A 27583-nucleotide genomic window follows, 5' to 3' on the forward strand; every position below is an offset into this window, starting at 1 on the left:
TCGAATGGTAAGCACCATTTACCTCCAATTCTGAGGTTATGAGTTTGAGTCACCAAGGGATTAAAAAGGATGGAAACTCCCGAAAAGAATTTTTTTTAAAAAAGAAGTCCACTAAAAAAGAAAAACATTTCTGATTAAGAAAATCTATATTTTCATGACCCAAATATCAAGACATTTGGTTAAGGATAAATGAGTCATAACCATCCCAATATAAATTATTATTTTTAGATGTAACCGCTTCCTAATTTTTTCAATTACTAATATAGGACTTTGTTCGCATACTTCATCATCTAGTCTTCCAGTATTTATAATTTGTTTCATTCGATCCCTAATTACCAATGGGCTTGTAGCTTAATGTTACTGTGACGTCCCAGACGAAATGGTGCATAAATTGATTTCTCTGTATATTCTCTTTTGAGTTAAAAGTTTATCCTAAACAACATTTATTATTCCCAAATCTCACTACATCACATTATTGTTGCATCTTTTTTATTAGACTCCAAATATAGTACTATCTTCCCTTAAAATTGTACTCCTACAAACTATCTAGAGGGAAAAAACGTAACATTATTCGTTAAATTAATGCCATTTGGTTGAAAAGTTGGTACTTTAATTTGTACTACATTAGCAGTACCAAGAAGATAAGGTAAGATTGAGAGAAGCAACAGTGTTCCTTTCACTAATCATTCAAATTGATTGATTTGTAATTTATTTAGTTGGTTCATCAATTAAAGATTCGACTTTATATATTATTTTGAATTTTTTATCAACTTTAGTTGCATTTTTTAGAGATCACCTTGCATCAGCAGCCCATTTCCTTTGCCAAAAATCAAGCACAAGTAAAGGAGCAAGTGGGAAATTATATAGAAAAGTTGTAATTAATCTTGCTGTTTAAGTTAATCAACAAATGAACTTGATTATGATCCACTAACTGCAAAATAATATATACCAACTTGATTAGGTTACTTACAATCTTATATTTTTCTCAAGATTAATTGCTTTTAAGAGGATTGACATTTTAGTACCACTTGATAGGACAGTACTCCTACGTATATACTATATTCACCTTGATTTTTTTTTAAATAACATTATTGATTGCTCGATGTATATTCAATCTTATATTTTTCTCAAGATTAATTGCTTTTAAGAGGATTGACATTTTAGTACCACTTGATAGGACAGTACTCCTACGTATGTATTATATTCACCTTGATTCATTTTTAAATAACATTATTGATTGCTCGATCTAATAGATTGATCATCTTTTAGCCGCGACCAACCCATCAATGGAGCTAAGTGCCCGTTTGGATTGGCTTATTTTAGGTGTTTTTAAGCCAAAATAGTTTTTAAGCAGTTTTGAAGTGTTTGGGTAAAGTTAAAACACTTATTTTTAAGCCAAAATAACAAAATTAAACCAAAAGCCATAAGCTAGAAATTCTAACTTATGACTTTTGACTAAGTCATAAGCCAAAAGTCAATCCAAACAAGCTCTAAGAGGCTCTAAATGTCATTTTGCCCATGTATAATTTTAATTTTTTTTCAAAAATTTTTCCTGAAAAAAAATGTTTGGACATAGAATTGCTATAATTTTCTGAACTTCAAAAAACTCCAAAACAAGAAAGAAGGAAGAAGTAATTTTGCAATTTTCACTCCAAATCACTCACAAGAAATCAAAAACAATTCCATTTTGTATTCATGGCCAAACACAACTATAATATTTAAATAATATTTTCAACATAAAAACAAATAGTACTTTTTCTTTCGAATTTCATAAATTTTATGTCCAAACGCCCTCAAAGTATACACTGCTGGACCCTCTGCATTGCATTATTAATTATATATGATTGGGTAATAATACAACAAATTAAACTTCTATAATTCTTTAATTGTTTGAATGTAACCTTAGTATAGGTTGTACACCTAATTTTCTTGGAAAGGTAGGGGAATAGAGATAATAAAATTTGACAAGAAGTTAAAAATAAGTATTAGAAGAATTTATTAGTAAAAGATTTTTTTTAAAGAATGTTTGTTGGGTTGTTGAGAAAACAAGTAAAAGAGGGTCAGATTTTGTAGTCGATAGAAATTTCAACCACTTCTTCAAGGTAGCTAAACAGATAAATTTTTACCTCTTTTTGTTACCAATGTTCATTTCTTAAATGGAATACATATCACACATTTTTAGTCTCTGCAACTTATAATTTCAATTGAAAAACATTTGCTATATAAATGAGTTAGTTGTAATTTTAGTTTAATACATATTCTTGGTGGCATTTCTTGATTTTAACGTTGGCAAGTTGAGTCATTCAATGGGTAAACTTACCAAATAAGGCATCATTGCCTTTTGTAGTAACCCGGTCCAACTGTTAAGGTATTGTTCACCGTGGGTTAAATTCGTACAAATTTGTTCCTTAAATTTTTAACCTAAAAAACACCTTGACAGTTGATTATGAACTCATTCGTATACGGTCTCTAACTTTCAATATGAGATTCGCCTAGGATATAATGTGCACCGCTTCTTTAAAGGCTTGCCCTATGTCATGGGCGCCATATAATCCCCCTCTAATCCCATCTATAACAGTCTTGGTCCAACTGTTAAAGGTATTATCCACTTAAGAACTAGGTCTGCACAAATTTGTACCTTTAGTTTTAACCCAAAAAGCATCTCGATAATTAATTCTGAATTCATTCTTCATTTCTTATAAGGTTTCTAATTTTCTTCTCATATTTCAATATAAAATTCACCTAAAATATAATGCACCTCTTTTTCATACGATTGCCCTCCATCATGTGTGTTTAGACCCATACACACAAAATTGACCAAGAAATTATATCTAAACTCCAAAACTTTACCCTTTTTTTTCTATATAAAACAAGAAATCTATCTAATTGTTTTTGTCTAAAAGGAGCAAGCTATCATTCATGATATACTTATGCAGATAGAATCCTATATTTATGGACTAATAAAACATAGATTGAGAATGAAATTATAACATAATTAGGTAAAAAGAGTATATATAGATATTATAGAAAACAACTTGTCACTAATATCCATCTCAAAATGGTTATAGTTATGCATACGTTTAATATCTTAATTGTTAGTATAAGCTTTACAATTAGGTATAAATTGACATAATGCTTAATCAACCAACTAAAGATTGGGGGCTAAGTGCACAAATAGCTATTTAACTTGTGCCCATTTTTTAATTTTGTTTTGTAAGTTTATCTGCTTTGGAAACAATTCAGATGTATGCGATTGAAGTTGAAAATTTGTGTCCGACTAGGATGCATGTAATATTAGACTAAAATTCCATTTATGTGCGTCAAGAGTTTTATTTGTTCTTCGAATTTCAACAATTCAACAACCAAATACTTTCCAAATAAACTCAAATTTGGAACAAAAGTTTTATATATCATAAAGAACAAACTTCAATCATCAATTTGTCAAAAAAACACAAATCTAACTAATTCATTTAGCATCATTTTAGTTTTTTGTTCTTCGAATTTAAAAATTCTACACAGAATTCAACACCTAAATCTACTCCAATAAGCTCAATCATCAACTTTATCAAAACAACAACAAATCTATAAGCTCACTTAGCATTCTTTTAATTTTTATTTTTATATCTGCGCTCTAGTCATATACGACTGAAATACATGTACAAAACTGACTTAAATGTCAGTCACATGGACGATGCAAAAACTTTTGTCTGAAGTAAATCTAATACTAGATATTCATACAAAACAAAATACAAAGCGAATACCAATTAAATGAGACGACCGTGATTTTTTTTACAAAAGTTAAACACTAATACTAAGTGTAGTACAATCTTTTTCTCTATATTTGGTAAAAATATCATGTGTTGTCAATTTATAGTCAAATGTCTTGAAAATTTCAAGTAACCCGGAAAAATATTCGAACTGCACGCTCAATATACCAACTATAAACATTTTGGTTATACCAACCATAAACATTTTGGTTTGGAGTTTGATTTGACAGTCTCCAACTTTGAATCCGTACATATGAGGTTTGGGACTTCAGACCCTAATTTTGAACTTTCAATCTCGTGGGCTTTGAAGTTGATTATGAGGCGATTAATCATTAAATACTTTATAATTTTTAACTACGTTTAAATAGTGGCCTTCCAAGAGGCTATCTTACTACTACCACCCACCATTACAAATACTAGGTAGGTCCATCGACAAAGTTTTAGGCAGACAGGAAGAAGTCACTGTCGTAGGGATTTGAACACTGATATCCCATGGTTTAATCCCCACTTATTTGACGGATAACAGGTGCAACAAAGATAGTAGTCTTACAGAAAGAGTGTATAAAATTCATCAGGAGCAAGAAAAATGACAGATTGATAACAAATGGCTATGTTTCATACAAACTCAGAAAATACCATAAATGCATTGAGGCAGCAAAAAGAGATCACAAATGCAAGCATTACTGGACTACTACATCTCTGAGCATTATTTGGTAGGTGCAATGAGGTGACGTGAAAAAAAACTGCTTTAGCACATAGTATAACGATATCAATAGGTAAAAATTCCACGCGAACAAAACATGGTGGAACTAACAGATGGCCATTGTTCACTCTTTGCCATCGGCAGCACGGAGGGAGCCCAATTCAACTGGAGCTTGTGTTCCCACAACTTTGGATGATCCATAAGCAGACACATCGGCACCCTTCACCTTCTCTTTCTCAATTTGTTCCTTGATCCAGAAATATGTAATTCTCAACCCATCCTAAATCAGTTGGAACACAGACATTAGAAGTGCATCAGTTGTATAATAACAAACACCAAAGGATGATCAAATGATTTACGTTGATACCTTCAACTTCATATTAGGAGCCCAGCCAAGCCTTTCCTTGATGAGAGTGTTGTCAGAGTTTCGACCACGCACACCCTCTGGTCCCGGGATGTGATGGATAGGAAGGTTCTTTCCATCAAAGCTGAGGACTATCTCTGCCATCTCATTCATGCTTACCATCTCATCACTTCCGATGTTCACAGGCTCTCTAAAGTCTGATTTTGTTAACCTAAATAGGAATAAATTTGTTTGAGCAATGGAGGTGCATCTCCGAAACAAAGCTTGACCCGTTACAGTTGCTAAAACATCACCAATTAGGACTAACGATATTCTGAAGGTCCTTTTATTTCCTATTAAGTTTCTTTCTGGTGGGGCATGGGGGCCAAGGGGAGGTCTGTTAGAAGAATATTTTTACTTTAATACCCGAGATTGTTGATCAAAACTATGCCAAATCTCTCTTTTGTCATGATCTCTGAGGTGTCATAGGAACAAGCCCCACCAAGCTCACATACAACATAAGGAAGCTCTCAGATTCTTTCTTGTCCACTCTTCTCGATAAATTCATATTTGGTTTACAGGACTCGGGAGGATTCAATTTAGTAGGTGGTCATTCGTATTATATTTGCTTGAATAAACCTTTTAATTGTTTCACTTTTTTTTCTCAGCCTTGGGTTTTTCTAGGGAAGGAGGTGTCTCCAATCATAGAATCATGGAATGCTCAAATCCATACAGAGAAAATATTTGAGTGACAGAGTACAATTAAAATTCTTGTTGGGAAATCCAATTAAGTTTAAAGTTCTACGTACCTCAGAACACCTTCAACACACTCATCAATGAAGGTGAAAGATCGAGTTTGTTTTCCATCTCCCCACATTTCAAATTTGTCAGTGGAAGTGAGGGCTTTTCTACAAAAAGCTGCTGGTGCTTTCTCGCGTCCACCTATAGTTCAAAAATAGAGGTTGATCACTTCATGGAAAAAGACAATGACAATGTACCAACATGCAATTTGCTTGAACGGGATTACCTTTCCACGTTCCAAATGGGCCATAAATGTTATGGAAGCGTCCAATGCGACATTCAATTCCAAAGTCCTTGTTGTAGTGCTTGCACAACTCCTCTGTTGCTAGCTTTTCTAAACCATAAGCATCTTGAGGCTAAAACAAAAATAACAACTGTCTTCAACGCTGCAGATATCTAATTCCAAATACATCTAAGGCTTATTGATTTAAGGTACAAACCTCTGCAGGCCAAGCATCAGACTCCTTTAAGCTCACATTAGTTTCCAACTGCTTAAATTCAGGGTAGATGCAAGCACTGGATGCATAAAAGAACCTGTAACCAACATTTGAAAGGTCAATCTCTGGAAACTGTACTATCTCTTAGATACTCTTAACTCAACAAAGGCAATGAATACGGGAAATCAGAACTAGCTACAAGGAATAAATGAGCCCAATGATGGCATTCACGACGGAATAAATATACTTTGATACATTATATTAAGGTATCAAAAGCTAGGGGAATCAACAGAAAGAAAAGTGTGCTTGTCAACCAGATTTTTCAGTCTATTCCTGCAAGTCCCAAAACCTTGAGTTCACGGGTTGAAATCCCGTCTCCCCAACGTCTTGTTTTGCCTCTTAAAGGAACATGGTTGTAGATTGTAATGCTCCTAGATGACTTGTAATAGCATTTTGCTTTATTTTATTATATATTAGAAAATGATTACGGATGTGCAAAAATTGGCAGTAAATGCAGAAAGAAGTGATAGAACCCACAGAAGGAAAGGGGTGCAACAAATAGAAACAACTTCATCTTTCTGCACGAGTCTTGCATAACAAATTGATATTGGTAGAGTCAACCATCTACAAGAAAATTGCAGTAGTAACATACACCGAGAATTATGAACAACTTTTTATATTTGTACGTGTATAAATATTATTGTTTTCTTCTGCTCTCGGGTCACTGGGGGCAGTGCATTGCAGAGGAGGTTTTTAAATCACTGAATTTAGACAGCAACATTATCTCCCATCTTTCTAAGATAAGTCCTTCATCGTTTTAATATGAACAAATGCCAAATGATTGTTAGCCATAAACAATTTTGCAAGTGAAATATCCTTAAGTTCATATAACCTTTTCATCTTAAAAATTAACAAAATTGCCAAATAAAAACCAGTTAGCCCTTTTGCATTAGAACACTAGTATGACACTAAACACTAAACAAAACTCCCTAAGAAAGCAGGAGAGATTGGCTAACCTCTTAACACTATTTATTCTTGAAGCCTCCATCATGTTAAAGCTGATCATAGTGTTGTTATACATGATCACCGAGTGGTTGGACTGAATGAAGCCCATACCTCCCATATCGGCAGCGAGATTGAACACATGATCAACTCCTTTTGTGACTTTCAAACAGTTATCCATAACCCTGAGATCAACAAGATGGAACTCATGACAAAACATGTCCTCAGACATGTGCTCATTCTTCTTCCAGTCAGAAGCAATAATGTAATGCCCCTCGGTCTTCAGACGCCTTGCAATGTGTGAGGCAATGAATCCACCAGCTCCTGTAATCGAGACCCGAAGCTTCTCTGAAGGCCAGTAGGGTTCCCTCTCAAGGTTTTCATATGTGTACTCCCCATAAGTGGTTTCAACAGAAGTTCCCATTCTGTGTACAAAATACCATCATTAGAAGGAAAATGGTAGGGATACTAGGCCAAATAGAGGCAAAGCTCGAGATACTAGGAACATAACAGAATAAAACTCACTGGATTATCAAAATACTTCTAAAACAACTGAACAACATTAAAGAAGGGAATCTCCATGTGGTTAATACAGAAACAAGAAGTCTAAGACATACATCCAGATGGCTGAAGGACAAACTTTAGGTGTAACGCACATAAGTGAATATCAAGAATGAACTTTTCTCTAACTACACTACAAATTACATTTAATAAAAAAGCTAAAAATGGGTAAGGGTCAAATTTGTCCCATTGTTCAGTTTTGCCATCCGTTATACTTTGGTCTAATGTTGCCCCGTTGTTAGGAAAAAGTCTCATTACCGCCCTTGACCCCTAACGGAACTCCTCAATCATAGACAGAACGTGAGGAGTAAATTGGACCTCTTTTTCTCGAATAATTTGAAGACGTGGAGTTCACCGTTAATCACGTTGGAGCTCCATTAATGCAAATTGATAAATACGAGACGATTAGCTAACGACAATGACATGAATGCACTATTGGCAAAATCGAGTTATTACGAACAGTACATGGGCAAACTTGAAGCTCCCACCAGTAGGCCACCAGTAAGGAGAGAAACAGGTATACTAGTGTAACCACTCCATCTCAGCCAGTTAAACAAAATACGAAAACTACACAACAAAACTAAAAGATTCTCTTTTTTCGACAAGGAACACAAAAAGAGATTAACTTAACAAAGGCTTATTCATATCACAGCAATAAAATATAATTGCATAAAGAATAGGAAAATCTATATACAGAACTAAAAACTATACCTTAGTTCAATCCCTCCACAAATTAAGCATTAAACGAGACAAGAACTCCACTTAAAACGCCCAACTTAAACAGAAAAAATGTATTGAAAATACCAAATAACCAAAAAAGATGAATTTTTTCCACCCCCAGATTAAAAAGAGTGCAAAAAGTGTACTGAAACCTCAAAATCCAAAAGGAGAAAAGCAACCCCAGAAAAGTTATAAAGAACCTAATCACATTAAAAATCACTTAAACCCCATAAATTGAAATTAAAGATTCAAAGAGAAAACAAATCCAAATTAACAACTTCAGCACAGGAAACAAAAAACAAAGAGATAAGAGTGCAAAATACCTTGAAAGATTTGGATTTTTGAGGTCTCGAAGGAGATGGAGAAACCCAATAATGATAAAGGGACTATGTTTTTTTCTTCTTTTTTTTTGTGGGGTGCGGGGGGGGGGGGCAGGAGGTAATAGATCTCTCTCTATCTATATAGAGCTACTCAATAATTTCCATGTAGCAGGGGTTTCTTGGTTCAAGATTACTACAGTAGGCAATATATTTATGTGGACCAGAATTTATGGAAACAGAAAAGAGTTGTGTCTGATCTGTAATTTAAAAACATAGAAATGGAGTCGGTTTGAAACTTTGAACAATCATCTTCTAAATCCATTTTCATTGGTCTGTACTCTGTAATAATTCTGGGCCTTTGAAAAATGCATCACATGCCCAATGAATAGATTATATATATATATATATATATATATATATATATATATATATAAATTATTTGATATTCAAAATTTAATTAGATTAATTCAAATTCATATTGCTAGGAACTCAATCAAATAAGTTTTTTGTGGATCACACGGCTAAATATAGTAATTTTGTAGGTTGATTTGAGATGAAATTCGAGAATAGCTTTAGGGCATCATACTCAGTGGATAGGCATTTAATTCGCTCAAAATTCAATCTTTAGTCAGTTTGTAATATTCTTAGTAGCTTAGGTGAAAGCTTGATTTCGTGTGATTTATGACGTTAAAAATGCTTACTCAATGGATAGGCATTCAATTCGCTCAAAATTCAATTTTTAGTCGATTTGTAATATTCTTAGTAGCTTAGGTGAAAGCTTGATTTCGTGTGATTTATGACTTTAAAAATGCTTTCCTTTTTTCTTTGTTTCTTCATCTTCCTCGTCTATTTACTTAGTTGACTATCGTATATAAAGCAGGATACATGCTCTCTAAATGGGATTTAGGATCGCCTATGATAAAAGAGCTTTATATAGTGCTTTCACTTTTGCGCTTTAAGGGGAGTATTAATATACCACTTGTATACGTGATGGTTGATTTTTAACAGTAAAATACTACATAAATAGGTATATCAAATAAGAAACGATCTTTGAAGTAGATTGGAAATAATTCATAAAAATATTAATATAAATGGAGTTTTTCGAGAATGAATTTCGAAAAAGAAGAGTGGAAATTAGTATGAAAAAATATGCTAAAATAATCGTAATAAATGAACATGTTTAATTCATCATTCTATTATGAGGGGTGAAGCTTAAAATCTACAAAAAATTAAACGTCATAGTTGTGATTTGAATGTATATTTTTCTTATACACATGATTCAAAAATCTATGCATATAACAATATGCCCCTACCCCCCACCCCCTCCTTCCTTATTTGAGCAGTATAACTGTTTGATACGCAGATCTCCTTTATTGCATTGAGTATACTTGCTATTATTGAAGTTTAACTTGAAATTTCTAGTTAGTAAAAATATATATTCAACGATCTCATCGTATTTATAGTATTTTTTTTTTATTCGTTCAATAAAAGAGAGCTGTGTGGAAACAATTATCTAATTTAAACTTAGTTTAGTATTGATTCTTTTATTTATTAAAAACTAAAATTTTAACTAAGCACTTAACATATGATTGGCGAGTTGGTGACCAAATAAAATATAATCAATCACATCATCTGTCCTAATTATAATATTTGAGTAATCAAGCTGGGGTTATCATATTAATTTGACTTGTTTTGTAGTTTGTTGCGGAAGAAAGAGTAATTGAACTTTTGAAAGTTGTAACGACTCGTTTGATTGTGTAACAAGTTATTTTGGTAATAATTATTTTGAGATTGTTATCTCATCTTCAATGTGGATAAAAATAACACTACAATCTCATTATAAATTATTCTATGATTTTATTCTAATTAAATATGAAATAAATTTATTGTAAAATTAATTATCCCTTATCACTAATACCAAATGAGCCCTATATGTTACGTCCATCATAATATTATCCTGAAATTATAATATTATTTTTGTCCCACATTAAAAATGAATAACAATTCTAAAATAATTCATCTCGAAATAACTTATTTCGTAACCAAACAACTCCGGAGAGTTTTGCATATTTTCCAACACCTTTTGAAAATCTTTTTAAAAAATTAATCGATGAATAGTAGTTCTTGCTTTTTGTCTCCAATTATTGGAGGAATCAAATCTTGATCCCATATTCCATACGACCCAATAAAACAAAAAAACGAAGAATTAGAATCAAGTGTGGATCTTATGATTTGATACATTTTTAAAAAATCTTTAATTAGAAGTGTATTTTATTAAATTAATTTTATTATTGATGTCTTTAAAATCTAAATTTATCTATTAATTATTTGTCACAATTCGAATTTGGGTGTGATGACACTCATCTCAATCCATCGAGACAAGTCAATGTAAAATCCAACAATAAATGAATGCGGAAGTAAATAAAATAAAACAAGGTTTAACTTAGTCAAAAACAGGTAAGTAATTCCAAATTTCCCCAAAACTGATTGTCATGTGTACAAGCCACTAATACATTACCGAGGTACAAAAGAAAATACAGTCACAATGATAGCCTCAACACTCGAATGATAGCCTCAAATGTGGTAGAAAACACTAGGAGATCAAGCAGGTTCGAGTTCACAATCTACATAAGTGTAGAAGAAAGGGTTGAGTACCAAACAACACGGTACTCAGCAAGTGGACAATTAAAACTACGCAAAGCTCAATAGATACAGGTACTCTTGTCATCTCAATCGAACCTCCTTAACTACAACCTGCATAAAACCAGCCCAACTCTATACTTTGTATAATAATAATACGCAGTTCACGAATACTCATCAATAATATTAGCAATTGAATCATATCAAGTCAAATTCAGCAAACACAGAGAAATGAGAGGTGAACACAATTCACAAATATTAGAAAAATACGATGCAATGCAATAAAATGATGCATGTCTGTTCTATCGGTACACATCCGCTGAATCACAGTCCGAAATTCATGGGGGACACTTCTGTACATGTAACCTACTACGGAGCGTGTGGCCCGTTCCCTCAATATACGTATCCTGCCACGGAGCATGTGGTCCGACCTCTTTATTTCATAATACCTGCCACAGAGCGTGTGGCCCGACCCCTTTGTTTCATATCATTTCCAGTCTCAGCACAGTATATCAGAAACAATGCAATCAATTCATTATCATATAACTCACGATAATAGCATGATATTAACAATAATTTTCACATCTCATATCAATATAGTCATTTATTTTGTCCAAAATAAGTCAATAATCTCATCACATCGATCACACCAATACACGTCATTAGATTGCCATTTTATACCCATTATTTTAAAGGTCAATTATACAGTCAATAACCCAGTCCAATTCTCATTACTTCCCAACGCACATAACAAGGAAATACTAGCATCTACAAGCTTAAACCGATGTTTAGAAGTTCACTTGCCTCAAATAATCAAGCAATCACTCCGGTACTTGAGCCTTCCCTTTTCAAATAGTATCCAAAACACCACAATCTAATCAAATAAATAATCATAATAAGATTTTGAAACTAACATCACATATTACTACATGTCTAGCCTAGACCCAAAGACTAACCCAAATCTATAATCACATTTTCAATCCTGATGTCACTTAATTTATCAAGTCTCATATTTCTTAAATTCAAACCTAGAGTTAAGTCTCAATTCCTTAAAATAATATAACTCTAATGGTATTTATATAATACAATACACTTATTATTTAATTACCTATCTCATTATACCAAAATTTGGAACATAATATGATAAATGGCGTGAATTTCTCTTAATCGAACTAATGCCCAATACATTAACTATGAGGCAATATTCAGGACCCTTAATTTTCTACAATCACATTTCATATATGATAATATCTAACTTCTAATAATTAATTCCTCACATACCATTATCGTCATTAATTCCTTACTCAAGATTTTTATAGTTAACTTATCATTGACTATCATTAATTGTCTACTATGTTTGGCCAATAACTTTAATAATATAGTAACTACTGCCATATGATCAATTTCCATGCTCTCGATCTCTCCCCCACAAAAAGTAATAACTAGAAATTCAACTTTGTCTAAAATAGTAAAGAAAGGGGCTGATCTATACTCTATAGCGATTCCAATTGGTCCATACTCATTCTATGTACTGATGTTTTTGCGGTAAATACAACCCGAATCAGTTAGTATATGACCCTATGTCCATACATGCAATTACAATAATGACCTGCGGCCTTTTGCTTATCCCGATGCAATGGTTTCTTCGTTGTTATCGGTAGAAGCCACAAAAGGTAGTGATGAATTTTTTTTATAGTAAACTCTATTAACTATTTTAATAAATAAAGTGGTATACGATATTAAATAAATTATCAATTTAGCTCACTAATTAAATTAATTATCTAAAGTTGCCCCTCAACTAAATAACCGTAGTTATCAAATAGTCCAAAATACTCATTAAAAATTTATGAAAAAAGTCTTTTATAAAGGAAAGAGGATCAGTTCTCAAAATGACCTAACAAGTCATTACATTATTTAACACCAAGTGTAGAAAGGAAAAAGTATAATAAAAATCTCTTGATTTCATAAATTAAACAAGTAAGTTGAAATAACTATTATTAGTATAAGAGGCTAGTAATATGAAATGGAGGGAGTAGTTGCAATTGCAGTTTCTCAAAATTTTAGAATACTTTACTATTTGAGAACTCCATGAAAAAAATTAAAGAAGGGAATTGGTTCAGTAGGCACGACTTATTCCTTGAGGCATAAGTTTAGTAGCATGCACTTGTCAAGGCATAAAATTCTAAAACTAAAGTAATACTTTGAAAGACATAATTTGCGTTTTCGGTCATAATTTTTTATAAATAGCTATTATAAAAATCTCAATAGACTAAAATAACTACAGTTTAGGTAATTACATTCCGTAACTATAGGTATAGCCTATAACACCTGTTTGTATAATTCACATACCTATTTGTATAATTCGTTGTGAATACAAATCCATTTGTATAATTCGCTGGTAGTATATAAATAAGGTAAGTATATACAAATTCTGTATTTGTATATTTTAGGAATTTTTTGGAACTTATACAAATCAAATGTATCAATATTATAACTATATACATGCTAGAGTAAGCATATACAAATTCTGAATTTATTCAATTAGGAAATTCTGAATTTATACAAACAAATTTTGAATTTATACAATTGAAAGGTTAATTATATAAATTTTGGATAATTATAGCTATGTATAATAATTACTGGAAAAAGCTTGCCGCGAGTGGGAATTAACTTAAACTATAGCTATGTATATTAACTAACTAGTATATGTTTGCTAATTCGTGTCCCATTTCTTAAAGCATAAAGTTCTAAAACTAAACTTATGCTTGTAAAATATAACTTGTGTCTTGGACATAAGTTCAGTAATATGAATTTTTCAAAGCATAAAAAATTCACCCTGAACTATTTATGTGCAGATGAATAAATCGTTTTTTCTTCAGTTAGTTATTACTTTGGGGAAATAAGTTTAATTTGCTTTAGTAGTTTCTTACTATTATAAAAAAAGGATTTCCGTGAGAATGGATGAAATTTAGTTCGAGAAAAAGTTAGATGGTTGAAAATGAAACTCGATCTATAGAGAGAGGGTGGGGATTCTATGCCTTATAAAATATGGAAAATTACACAAAATGGACCTTTTAAACAAACTATTTACCACTCCATACCCCTTTCCTAATTAATTTCCTTATATGCCCATTTGGCCAAACTAATTACTCTTGTATCCCCTTTAATTATTTTTAAATTCGTGCGCTGACGTCATGATGATGTCAGCGTCCACCCTACATGATACCGATAGGGTATCATATACCGATGGAGTATCACAGAGGATTAAACTCAGTTCTATATGATATCGATATGGTATCAGCATAACGACGGAGTATCACAAAGAATATATTTACTAAATAGTTTAATAAATAAGATTGTGATTTTAATATTTTTTTTTAATTATTTTATTTTTATTTCTTAAAAAAAGAGCTCAATCCTATATGATACCGATAAGGTATCAATATATTGTTATGGTATCATTGAGGATTTTAATAGTGTCTCATTAAGAATTTTCAATATCATGATAATAAATGAATATACTGTGGTAGTATCATTCATGTAATATCAAATGATTTAGAAAAATCTCTATGATATCATCACAGTATATATATACTATGATGATATCATTCAACATTTGTATGAAATAATTTTTAATGATACCATGTCAGTATATGATGGTTTTCATGGAGATGTAGCTGAAGGATTGAAGTAGACATCAATGATACCATGATAGTATATAGATATACTGTGAAAGTATCATTAAGAACTGAAGCAGCCTCAGTGATACCATGTCAATATATTGATACTGCGATGGTATCTTACTCGCGAATCTCATGCCTTGGGGTTATGAATTGTAAAGAGATGTTTATTTATAATTATTTTAGTTTTATGAGGCATGAGCTTAGTTTTCCTTAGGATGCCTTCAACTTTTGACTCGACGAGGCTTCGTAATAGGCCCATATCCTTTTATTTGGTACACTTACGTCAATGGGCTCTACATTGGGTCAATTTAAATACTCAGCCCATCGTTTTAGTTTGATCCGAAACCCGACATCTTCGGACCAATTCTCGACTTCCACAAGAAATGCAGAAAAGAGAGCAATCGAAGCTAAGCGGATCAACGGGTGGCTCCGTCGGACCGCCGGCGAAAAGAGGTCGGCCATTTGGAAGCGGAAGTGGCAACGCTGCCGCCGCCGCCGCCGCCGCCGCTGCAGCAGCAGCCGCTGACTCAGCAGCTCCGTCAACACTCCTTGGCCCTTCCCTGCAGGTTCACTCTGCCTTCGCTGGTTAGTTCAAGATCTTGCTCATAAATAAATACTGTAACTTTGTTATGCGTTTCATATAGAGATCGGGCCTATTTTGGTGTTTTTTCAAGTTTAACTCTTCATTAGACTTGGTAAAGTTTTGAGCTTTCTTGCTAAGTGTACATCATAGAAGCCTGTATGCGCTTGTCATGTTCCAATTTTAGGTCGTAAAGTAGGCTGAGAATTTTCAAAGAGAATAATAGACATATTAAACTTGGGATTTGAAATAAAATGGTTTAGGGAGGGGCTTTGTTTGATAGAGAATTTATCTGTAAAGGAAGTGTATCAAGATGTGTGGATACCTAAGGTTGTGTAAGGAGTAACAACCTAACCAATGTGGGGCATTCTAATAACCCACACTCTCACTATTTAGACATTTGGAGCGTGGAGAAATGTAACATGGAAGCCCATACATTAAGTAAACCAAGAATTGGTATGTGTCTGACTCTAATACTGTATTTCGAAATCAAACAATGAAAGTCTGGAGAGAAGATGGTGGAGGCTAAAGCACGCGTAGGCCTGACACCAGAGGTTGGTAGGCACATTCGGTAAAGCATTCCGCTAGCTGGCGCATAGCAAGCAAGAAAGCTCAAAGCCGGTAGTAAGGTCCAGAGTAGGAGCATTAGGGTAGGCGATGGCTGTTGGATGGTGGAATTTAGCAAGTTGCCGAAAACCGACACCACCTACCTGAGCAAGAGTTGTGTTCACCAGGTAAATCTGGTGAAGGGTAATTGAATTCTATGAAATCGAATCTCCTGTTGTTCATCAGTAGCTCAGTGGTAGAGCGGTTGGTTGTTAACCGACCCGAATTCTTATTCACCCCGGATGATTGTGTTGGGTAAATTGTGACCTTATACGATCATGTTGGGTGAGCAACAACTACTTCGTCCCAGTACTTGAAAGAGAATTTCATTCCATCCGATAATTACAATGTGAACTTTCAGCCTGTATGTACAAAGAAATGTGAGCAAAACTTGGTAACCACTTCAGACCTACGTGGTAACCCACTATAGCCAGTGTTATTAAAAGTAATTTCTTTGTCGCTCAATCTTCAAAGCGATGAGAAACAAGATCTCTTCTTGGGCGAAGCCATGTGCTTAGGATAAATGTGCGCTTCAAACAATGACATGCAAAGTGATTAAGCAAATAGTGGGAGGTTCTTGAGATTTCAACTCTGAGGAACTAGATTGATATCACCATTGTTGTATTGAATATAACTGCAATTCGAGTCTTATAGTACTAAGTTCATATATGTTTGGTGTTATCTATTTTCAATAATTTAGTGCTTAACTTCAAAAAAGCGTGCGATTTTCGAGACCCATGAACCTTGTGGATTTTTTGTGCTTTTCGCTTTTAGAAAACCACTTTTATAGGCTACTAGCTGACAAGCTTACTAATCAAACAATCTAAAACTGTTGAACTAAGGCAGAACAAAACAAAAGCTCCACATGCAAGTAGATTCAGTACAGTTGTCCAAGCTTCAGCATTAAGTGATCCAGACCACTTTATCAACAATATTACCTTTCTTTTTAAATTGTCTGCACCCTTTCATTGGTCGAGCTGATTTCGGGCAAGCTCAAGCTCAAGTTAGTTACCACCATCAAGTCTGAGAGTAAGGATTGAACTTGAACCGTGTGTGTGTCTCTCTCTCTGTGTGTGTATGTGTACTTCTTCAGCTTTGACTCTATATCTTAATGTATTGCTAGGGACCTTAAAAATCCACTTTTTTCAAGAGCTGTAAATATTGGAAAAGTATCTCTAAAATCAACCCCGAATACACAATAAAATCACAAAATGTAAGGAAGTGAAAGGGAGCAATGGGATAAATAACCAGTAAGGAGACAATTTTTATTTTACAAGTTAAAACATTCAGTAAGAGAATATTGTACCACAATCCCCAGAGAGACACAACATTAGAGGTGATTTCTTTTCAGTTTGTCTAAATCCCGGTGGGCAGAGTTACCTGCTAATGCTGGTGGGAGGTAGCATGTATAGAATATTTGAGGTGCGTGCAAGGTGGGCTAGACATCATCATTATCAACAACAATTCGTCTTAATCCCAAACAAGTTGGGATTGGCTATATAAATCCTCATTGACCATGTTTCATCATTTAAGTTGATCTCAAGCCAACATGACACCACCATTATAATTAAAAATTAAAAATTAAAATAAAACTCAGTAAGGTGATGTAATTATATCTATTTGGACCATTTCAATATTTTACAAGAGTGTTGACCATTAAAATAAGAGAATGTCACTAAGATAGTCTAGCTATGTAGTCCTAAAGCTTAGGTCTAGTGGTAAGAACACAATGAATGATGTGTGCGTTAGGCGTACGTCGTGGGTCTAAACCCTGTCGAACATAAAAACCTGGTGTTTAAGTGGAAAAGAGTAGAGGGGTGAGTCCATTATCCAACGAATTCCGAACTCTGTGCCACTACCACTTAGGGAATTCCCAGTTATTAAAAGATGTGGTATGACTGTCGTATGTGAACTTTTATATGCACTGATTTTTAGTTGTGCCAATATGATGGTTGAAGGTGTTGTAACTTATAAGATAAAAAAAGTTGTTATAAGGGGAGAGGGCAGGGCTAATATCGGATGGAGAAAGCTTGGGCCAAGGACCTACAAGCTTTGGAAATCCATGTGGTTATAGTTAAGAATAGAATGCGATGGAAGCAAGGGTCCAGTTATACCTTAAGTTGTACGAACTCTTCATTTTTGCTGCCAAACCCGTGTCTACATGACACAGGTTCGGGATTTGGTCTATCCACATCGAATACTTTGACCAGAGTCCATGGACAAATTTGGGGAGGAAAATTGAGATTTTGATTTCTCAAAATAAAAGATAACAGATTTAAGATATCGGAAATGTCATACCTTCGATCCTTTTAAGACATGGGAATGTCAAGTATTGAACTATAATGTACTAAATTACGGAGAACACTTGAATACAATTGCTCATCAATGCAAATGTGGCAAAAGGTGATAAAAGATTTAGGAAGTGTTGAAGCATATGGATTTGAAACATAATAGTTAAGGGTGGTGACCTAGTTTAATAGGAATGCAGTCTTTGAGTTGAAAGAATTGAACTTGAACCATGTGGTTGTGCTTTTGTTCAGTTTTGATTTTTGTGTTGTTTCGTGATTTAATGTTTACTTCTTCCAGGAATTTGTAATGATTGCAGAGAGTATTTCTAACTTCAACTCCGAAAAGAGACCAGGATCACAATTGAATGTGATAAAGAATTGAGAAGAGAGCAAAAGGAAAAATAGCTAGTAAGACACAAATTCACGTATTTGAACCAACTATCCAAGATAGGTTTCATTCATCCTACCAAAGGCAAAGTTTCACAAGTTAAAATAATTGCCTTTAAGATGTTCAGTAGAAAATTGTTCTCGGTATCATAGCTGTTGTTGCTGCAATTTTTCAATTTTTACCCCTTTGCTGTGTTTTTTTTTTTGGGGGTGGGGGTTACTAAAACCTGAAAATGACATAGTTGTCAATTGAGATCCACTCGTCACTCACATGTCTGTTAAAGGAACTGGCCAAATCACATACCACATGCCAATCTCAACTGCACTGATTACTCCAGGGCCTGATTTAGTATTTAAGGAACAAGATGTAGTGCATGAATTCTAAACACCTTTGACTGAAGAAACACTCCTTTTGTCCAATTTTATATGACATTATTTGATTGGACAAGAAGTTTTGCGAATTTAGACTTATATATTATAATAGTGTATACAACAACAACAACAACCCAGTGAAATCCCACAACGTGGGTCTGGGGAGGGTAAAGTGTACGCAGACCTTGCTTCTACCAAGGTAGGACGGCTGTTTTTGAGAGACCTCGGCTCAAAAGAAACCATCACATAACTTTGAAATTTGAATTCTTGAAAGTTGTGAAAGTAATTTAAATGGAATATGTCAAACATTTTTGGGACATGCCAAACTATAAGAGTATCATGTAAATTGGGACGGAAGTAGTAGTAATTAGTAGGTATTATATCTTTGCTTTTTGAAGATGATGTTGCAATTGACACAATTCCAACTGGATTACTGCAGTGTCAGTTTCAGCTGATGGGCGGAGTAAGTTTTTTTTCCTTTTCCTGCAAAGGACTAAAGAAGCCATGACGGCAGATGATCACTGACTAATCTTTTGAAGCCTTATGTTATGACACAACTCACAGGATCATCTTCTTGACTGGGATGTGATCTAGATAGCCCCCTAGTCGAGTACGATAGAAAGAATCTCATCATTTTGTGTCTCCAACAATTTTATCCCCTCTTTACTTCCTAGAGTATAGCTTCACCTAGGGACAAACTCACTGCTCCATTGAAGTTTCTGAACTTGGGAACGACTCTTCTTTTATTTGTTTTGCCCCCTTAATATTTGTTTTCCGAAATAAAAAGTTTCTGTTACTTCGTTTTATTTACAAAACAATATAGGTATTAATAAAATTCTGTAAAATTAAGACATGGAAGGCCAAATTCCTATGAGCAGCCTATTTGAGCTGAAGATGTAATGCAGCATTCGTTTTCTTGTGAGAGGGTATGTATAAATCTTGATGCACATGATTTGATGGCATGCACTATGTACTCATGTAGATTCAATGATAGGAGTTGAATAGAGTGACATCGTCTACTGATCTATGGTTCTATGATCACCAAACTAGCCAACTCGATCTAGAACTACATGAAAGAGTTATGGCTAGGATTTGCATGTGTAGGCAGGGAGGTATTTGTTTTTTTATATGGTCAACCCATGCCAAGTGAACCAGATTGTTTCTGAGCTCAACTAACTAATGAAGATAGAATTCGCCTGGAAGGGAACACGATTTATGCTAGGGGATACTTACTGAAAAATTGACTTACATGTTGAATTGAGAAAAAAAAATACAGGCATTGATTTCTGATAAGGCTGTAGAAATAGGATGATGCCAGCCCTTTTATTCTTTGCATGCTCCTTATTTGGTTATCTTAAAGTTTTCTTTTTTTAACTTTACCAGAACAGAATAATAAAAGAATTGTTCTTGCGCTTCAAAGTGGATTAAAGAGGGAGCTGACATGGGCATTAAATGTCCTCACTTTGCTATCATTCAAGGAGAAAGATGAAGTTCGCAAGGATGCGACTCCTCTTGCCAAAATTCCTGGATTGCTTGATGCTCTGCTTCAAGTTGTATGTTTCTTCATATCTACCCCACAACATGATTCCCATGTAACTTCTGTTTGTTCCTTACTTTTTATTTTATTATCATGCCGATGATGACAATATTTCTGTTAAACAGATAGATGATTGGCGTGATATAGCCTTACCAAGGGTACTCGTAAAGGCACCTCGTGTCCGGCTTTTGGGTGCAAATTCAGTGGTTACTGGATTTGGACTTGAATATGAAGCATTGAACTCGAATGAATCTGTTCCCAATACTAGGTAATTCCGGATGGTTTCAAAACCCCCGTCTCTTTCTTTTTAATGCCTTTATTACTTTAATCTTTTAAAGTTATTTATTCCACTGCATGAGATCTCTGTAATGGTTTGTAATCCTGGTTCTGGAGCTGCCAACAGAGAGTCATCTGTTCGGAATAGTACTGCCAAGTCTCGCCCCACGGGTTTGTGGTTTGAGGAAGATGGCCTATTTAATTTGGATGAGGAGGGGCGGATAGAGAAACAGCAGTTTGCTGTTGCTGCTTCAAACATTGTTCGCAACTTCTCTTTTATGCCAGATAATGAAGTCATCATGGGCCAGCACAGACATTGCTTAGAAACTCTATTCCAATGTCTGGCAGATTATGTCACAGGTAGGAGAGAAGTTTAGTTTGATATTTATGATCTCTGTGTTGTGCTTACAAGCTTGCCATCTATGATGTGGCGCTTTTCTATGGGAAGTTATAATGTTGATATATATGGTTTCTGTGTTGTGCAGTTGTGCTTACAAGCTTGTCATTTATGATATGGTTATTTGTATTATAATGGTCCCCTCACCTAATACATTTACTACCCCTTTTTCTTAAGTCTTGATGGTTATAATTTGCAGATGTTGATTTTGTCTTTCTTGACAAGTCGAAGTCTCCAATTATGCCTTGTATTTCCATTGAGAACCTATATGAGAACATATTTCCGGACTGCGATATAGCTTTCAGACCTGTTCAGCCTATCCCCTTCACAGAACTATTGAATGTCTTGTGCTTTTCTATTTGATGCTTTCAATTCAAAGCTTGAATTTAATGTTCCCCCACTAGCTTGGTAAAGTCTAAAGAAATGTCTTGGAATCTATTAGAGGTGTCCTATCCATTGTGTAACACATTGATTTTAGTGTACCTGCGCAGCTATTTTTCTGTTGTTCCTAGTCTCTGGACTTATGTTTGCACTATTCCATAATTTCGATAGACTTGCTTATATTCACCCTGCATCTCACTGCGCTTCCTGCCCTTTAAAAGGACACCTTAAAAAGAATAAAAGGGCAGCCCGGTGCACTAAAGCTCTCGCTATGCGCAGGGTCTGGGGAAGGGCCCGACCACAAGGGTCTATTGTACGCAGCCTTACCTTGCATTTGATAGGTCCTATTCTGAACAGAGAAAAGGCAATTGGAATATGTTAGGAAATACAGTTCTCTATGCCTGAACATTAAGTGTTTTCTGTAATTTTCTTTTAAGCTCTTTTCTTATACAATTTGTCATCTTTTTGCTTTTATGTTAACAGAGGATGAAGAACTTGTCACAAATGCTCTCGAGACTATAGTGAATATAGGTCCATTGATAGATCTACGGATCTTCAGTTCCTCAAAACCTTCTTTTATCAAAATGACGTAAGATTATCACTTGTAGTTGTTATTTCTATTATATTATTTTATGTCAACACTGTAATTGAGTTTCTTGATCCTTATACAGGGAGAAACGTGCAGTCCAGGCCCTCATGGGAGTGCTAGGATCTGCTGTTAAGGCCTGGCATTGTGCTGCCGCTGAATTAATTGGTCGTCTTATAATAAATCCTGATAATGAACCTTTCCTACTTCCTTCTGCTTCGCAGGTTGATCTTTTTTTTTTTGACATTCCCTATTCTAGAGTTGCTAAATGTATCCTGTGAATATTCAGAAAGCCCATTGACCTTAATTTATGGCGTCACAGATTTATAAACGTTTAGTTGATATCATGAGCCAACCGGCTACTGATGCTCAAGCAGCTGCTATTGGTGCATTATATAACCTTTCAGAAATAAATATGGACTGCCGTTTGAAGCTTGCTAGTGAACGATGGTGAGACAGGCAATCTGACCAAGTCACAACTTTTTATTAAGTTATTATCTGAATGACTTATCCACCACATTAAACTTCAGGGCTATTGATAGACTGTTGAAGGTAATTAAGATGCCACATCCAGTGCCAGAAGTGTGCAGGAAAGCAGCAACGATTTTGGAAAACCTTGTATCAGAGCCACAGAACAAGCCCCTCCTGCTAGTGCATGAAAATGCATTCGCGGAGATGCTTTTTGGTGACCCAAGATACTCAGACATATTTGCCAGGATACTGTACGAACTGACATCACGGCCAAGCAACAAAATGGCATCAGCTCGAGGGATCTGGGGCATGTAACATCAAAACATACAAGGTACTTTATTTGGTGATATTTCGTCTGAAATATGTTGTTGTAGATAGATTAAAATGTGATTAGTTAAGCATATGCTTTTGTTGTAAACCTAACGTTAATTCACCTCAGAAGTGCAATATATATGTTACCATAGGTTTTCCATTTCTGGCCTTCATTTTATTCGAAGCTGTTAGAACTTTGAATTACTATTTGCTTATATAAATTACAAAAAAACATTTTTGCATTACTCTTCCTTATCCATTGCAGATAATGAACTTTATTTTTCGTTTATTACCTCCTCCTTGTAACCTAATGGGTTCTTCTATCGGCATTCGTTTTCCTCCAGGTTTTACATTTTCCGTTATTATTTCTGGATTTACCCTAAATACTCACTCGGATAATCATATAGAGCATCTGGTTGGAGGTCCGGCCTCAATTACTTGGTACTTATAGTTAATTACTTGGATACTTTTGGGGATCATCTGGTGCGAGGTCTGGCCTCCTTGCACCAGATTTGATATTTCCCAGTTTTTCAAACTTTACACTTCCGATGTGTTAATATCTCCCCCTTAGGAACATTCATCGTCGAATGGGACTCATCAGTTTTCTTCTGCTTGCTGCTTCAAATTTTTGGTATTTTAACCCTTCAATCTTGGTCATGACTGATGAGCTATTAGGTTTCCAAGTCTATTGGCCAAACGAATTAAGTTCATCTCATCACATTTTTTTACTTGTTCATCAAAATAAATTAGCCTCTGCAATACGTGTGGTAAAGGACTCGGATATTGCACGCTTTATTGATGAGAATATACCTTGTGATTCATGTACTTGTATATGTTTTGCATATCAAATTGATTATTTTTCTCATAGTAAATAAACTATAGAAGTGCAGGTTGAGTATTACAGCAACTAAAGCTCTTTTGCCTCCCTTGTACCTGCTTTGAAATTGATCTATACGTCTCATTATGAACAGGGGTGGATCTAGGGCTTTGGGAGGGGGTTTCCGGGAACCCAATAACTTTTGCTCAGATCCAGTATTTATATTGAGAAAGTGTTGGGAACGTAGTAACAAACAGTTTGGCAGAAATGAGACCACTTAAGTTTTGTTTCCCTCCTCGATGAGGGTCGAATCCCCTTGGTTCCTGTAGTTCTTAAATTTAGGAGTTTCTTATTTTAGGATAGTAGCTTCGGTCACTTGTAATAATATTTATTTATTTTTTTAATAATTTTAGATCTCTAGGAACTCATAAACTTTAAATCCTCGATCCGCCTTTGATTATGAAATAGATTTGATAATATATCTACGGGTCTGGAAAAAAAGACATCTTGCCCTACTAAGATGATTAGTATTAGATTTAATGCTGCTGTTAATTAACTTCTTTTGTATGAAACTCGTAAGCAAAACAAGTTTCATAAGTGACATTCCGCTCTATTTGAGTAATCAAAATTGAAAGTAATTAACATCATTGATCATAGAGAATAAGGGCCTTAGACATATTCTTTATATCCAACTTTTAGAGTAGGAAAACTATTCTTCATATAACAAGTCACACCAACTGAAATTGATATGTAGAAACAACCATAAGCAATAGAGAAAACTAATACGAACTGTATTATTCAGAATTTGTGAGAGGTGTACGCAGCTTGAGCTTGCCCTGCTTCTCTTGAGCTCCTTCCTTTTTATCCTTTTCCATAGGATCTTTAAAATGGATCATTGAGATTTTGATGGGCTTCATATAGATCCCTAAACTATCAATACCACAACTGCTTTTGCTGCCGTAAAAACCACCAAAAGAAGGATAATTTCCTATCTGAAAGGTGAACTTGTTGGCATTATCTGAAGGGGTTCCAAATGGTCCATAGGAACCCTTATTGGTTCCAAATGATATTGAGTTCAAAATAGTAGATCCATGAGATTTTCGGAATGAACCACTTATGGAAGTAAGAAACTCTGTTGGATAATCAAACGTCACTGCACAAAAGACTTCACATTTATTATTGCCATGCTTGTTTGACATAACTAATTTGTCATTCTCATAGAAGAGGAACTGCAGTGAATAAACTGTGTCATAAGTGTAGGAAACAAAAATCTGGGCTACTTCGTCTCTTCCCTTTTCATCCCAACGGGTTGCATATTGTGCTGCTTCTCCCGCTGGACCAACTTTGATCATATCCATATTTTCTTCTTTTATCTTGAACAAGTGAAACCAACTTGTAATTTTGTCTTCTCTTACTCTTGTTTAGTACCAATTTTCTGATCCAATCATAAAAAGGAGCAAAAGAGATTATAATTAATATTGAAAGCAGGTTTTATCAAGAGAAAAAACAAACATCATGGAGCAAAAAAGTTAGTAATAATTAGTTACAAAATTTGAAGAAACAAAATTTTAATTATGTTTGTGAAAATACTTTCCAAGAATGTCAAAATTTTACCCCCGAGGTTGTGATGGGATCGTGGAACTATCGCTCGAGAAGTACTCAATTTTATTTTGTAACCCAAAAAGTCACCCAATTTTATTTTGCAACCCAAAAAGTCACTCAATTTGCAAGGCAAAAGTCACTCAAAGGATAGTTCTCTTAGAAAGTCAAGCTATTTGTATATTTCTATTTCACCTAGAAAGTAACTCAACTAATACAAATGATTTTTTCCATTAAATTTTGGGATAATGCATAAGTATCTCTGAACTAGGACCAAAATTCCACCGATAGGTATTAATTTAGCTACGTTCCTATTACCCTTATACTATTTTATAATGAAATAAATACATCCTAAAAGTTGATGTGTCATACATAGTACACTCTTGAAAGCAAGTGATGAGTGAAAAATTGAACACATGTCCTTTTTAATTGGCATCTTTATAATTAATTATTACACATAATTATTGATATTAAAACTAATTTCTTCCTCACTTTAATTTTTTTTCTTTTATTAATTTTTTATCTTTTCACTTTTAATTATTTTTTTAAAAATAATTAAAAAGTGTACTTTAATTTTAAAGTTTTAATTTTTTTTATCTTTCATTTGACTTCTTCACTTATTTTGATATCCACTCGAAATTAACTTATTGTAAATATAAGACAGTTGGAATTAAATTTGAAATCAAATTAAAAAGAAAGACAAAGAAAATAAAAAGTATAAATAAAATCAATTGAAAAATAAAAGAGAAAAGACAATGAATGAATATTAGTTTCATTAAGATCAATACTTTTATTTGTGTCTTTCTTGAATATTTATTGTTGGAAGTTATGTTAATGCTTCTGAAAGATTATACATTTTCCCCATATTTAATTGGATTATGAATCAAATCCCATTCTTCATCATTCAAAATTTTCATGTATTTTATTGCTCTTCGAAAGAGAAAAACTAAAAAATACAAACAACTCTTAATTTTTTAAAATAAAAGAAAGCTTCACGGTGCATAAAAAATAATTTTTATTATTTTACTTTTCCATGTTTCCTTCATATTGCTTATGAAATTTCACTTCTTAGTTAACATTCTATCTATTATTGGTTGTTTTTAGCATTAATTGTTATCAAGGTAGTTGTTCTAATGATTCATGAAGAAGTTGACTTACAGATGACAAGTTAATGGAGCAAAGAGATTTGCAAACACAACAGCACAAGTCTTGCAATTTTGTGGCCTTGATCTGTTACGCCTGTTTAGTATCTTCAATTTTATGATCCGATCCTAAAAAGGAGCAATAGAGATGATAATTATAACTACAATCAAAAGCATTTTAAATTCCATCAAGGGTCTAAAGTTAGTTTTTCAAACCTTGGAGATTAATTTTCTTGAAAAAAATTATGAGCGACGTCAAGAATTAAACTCACCTTAATGAATGACGATGAATGGGATCTGCCTATAGTTGTTACTTATAAGTGCAAACAGAGATAAGATGATGTGGGGCAGTAGTGAAAAAAGAATATTTCAATAGTTAAAGTAGGTATCATGTTGATGAGCTTTAAACACCAAGGAGATATTTGAATTAATGTCATTTCATTCAAAATTACTTAAATATTAAACGACATTTATATGGAGATGCTGATATTTGCAGGTTATAGATATTCATATTTATTAGTGCAACTAAATATAATTTAGCGAAAATTATATATTGTTTCTGCAGATGTTGTAGCGAAGGTGATTTTGCCAATTCGCAAATTAATGAGTTTATAACAAGTGTTTCAAGCAGGGATCAACCATCCCATGTTTATCATCATAAATCTCAACATGTCTTTATTTTTCCATTTCTCAAAAAGACGCTGGTAATACTATCTTACCGTTATTCTCCACAATTAAAATTTCTAGATGAAGAAGATGTGATTCTGGATGAAAATAGAATTTATCTACCTAAATAATATCATGACTTTTTATTATTAAAAGATATTTTTATTTTTCATGGAGGAAATGAAAGGT

At 34.0% G+C, this 27583-nt stretch overlaps 3 protein-coding genes across 7 annotated transcripts; 1 reads left to right on the forward strand and 2 right to left on the reverse strand.

Moving 5' to 3' along the window:
• Window positions 1-4338: 4338 nt before the first annotated feature.
• Window positions 4339-8985, reverse strand: LOC129883066 (GDP-mannose 3,5-epimerase 2). The gene is made up of 7 exons (XM_055957615.1): window positions 8658-8985; window positions 7068-7478; window positions 6055-6148; window positions 5841-5970; window positions 5623-5755; window positions 4838-5045; window positions 4339-4750 (listed from the first exon to the last, which is right to left on the reverse strand). Exons 2-7 carry the CDS (start codon window positions 7475-7477, stop codon window positions 4595-4597), a joined length of 1131 nt encoding a protein of 376 aa, XP_055813590.1. The 5' UTR covers window position 7478; window positions 8658-8985; the 3' UTR covers window positions 4339-4594.
• Window positions 8986-15315: 6330 nt separating this feature from the next.
• On the forward strand, window positions 15316-26876 carry LOC129883067 (armadillo repeat-containing protein LFR-like). 5 transcript variants are annotated; one of them, XM_055957621.1, is made up of 9 exons: window positions 15316-15562; window positions 20594-20763; window positions 20873-21015; window positions 21151-21383; window positions 22285-22390; window positions 22473-22611; window positions 22710-22837; window positions 22918-23189; window positions 26747-26876. In XM_055957621.1, the coding sequence occupies exons 1-8, from the start codon at window positions 15361-15363 to the stop codon at window positions 23171-23173; spliced, it is 1377 nt and encodes a 458-aa protein (XP_055813596.1). In that variant the 5' UTR covers window positions 15316-15360; the 3' UTR covers window positions 23174-23189; window positions 26747-26876. The 5 variants fall into 5 exon arrangements, with proteins under 5 accessions (XP_055813596.1, XP_055813592.1, XP_055813593.1 ...); XM_055957617.1 differs by lacking the exon at window positions 26747-26876 and adding an exon at window positions 24142-24494; XM_055957618.1 differs by lacking the exon at window positions 26747-26876 and adding an exon at window positions 24061-24148.
• LOC129883068 (inactive protein RESTRICTED TEV MOVEMENT 1-like) lies at window positions 24635-26847 on the reverse strand. The gene is made up of 2 exons (XM_055957622.1): window positions 26745-26847; window positions 24635-25422 (listed from the first exon to the last, which is right to left on the reverse strand). Exon 2 carries the CDS (start codon window positions 25343-25345, stop codon window positions 24782-24784), a length of 564 nt encoding a protein of 187 aa, XP_055813597.1. The 5' UTR covers window positions 25346-25422; window positions 26745-26847; the 3' UTR covers window positions 24635-24781.
• Window positions 26877-27583: the final 707 nt, after the last annotated feature.

The sequence above is a fragment of the Solanum dulcamara genome, chromosome 3 (assembly GCF_947179165.1).
Source record: "Solanum dulcamara chromosome 3, daSolDulc1.2, whole genome shotgun sequence".
Taxonomy (NCBI): domain Eukaryota; kingdom Viridiplantae; phylum Streptophyta; class Magnoliopsida; order Solanales; family Solanaceae; genus Solanum; species Solanum dulcamara.

What these genes read in the sequence shown, in the direction of transcription:
- LOC129883068 (XM_055957622.1), bottom strand. Translation starts at nt 25,345, where the DNA reads ATGGATATGATCAAAGTTGGTCCAGCGGGAGAAGCAGCACAATATGCA.
- LOC129883066 (XM_055957615.1), bottom strand. Translation starts at nt 7,477, where the DNA reads ATGGGAACTTCTGTTGAAACCACTTATGGGGAGTACACATATGAAAAC. An exon ending in AGAATAAATAGTGTTAAGAG is followed by an intron (nt 6,149 to 7,067) that starts GTTAGCCAATCT and finishes TGTTGGTTACAG; the next exon opens with GTTCTTTTATGCATCCAGTG. An exon ending in CCCATTTGGAACGTGGAAAG is followed by an intron (nt 5,756 to 5,840) that starts GTAATCCCGTTC and finishes TTTGAACTATAG; the next exon opens with GTGGACGCGAGAAAGCACCA.
- LOC129883067 (XM_055957621.1), top strand. Translation starts at nt 15,361, where the DNA reads ATGCAGAAAAGAGAGCAATCGAAGCTAAGCGGATCAACGGGTGGCTCC. An exon ending in GGTTCACTCTGCCTTCGCTG is followed by an intron (nt 15,563 to 20,593) that starts GTTAGTTCAAGA and finishes TAACTTTACCAG; the next exon opens with AACAGAATAATAAAAGAATT. An exon ending in CCTTCTTTTATCAAAATGAC is followed by an intron (nt 22,391 to 22,472) that starts GTAAGATTATCA and finishes ATCCTTATACAG; the next exon opens with GGAGAAACGTGCAGTCCAGG.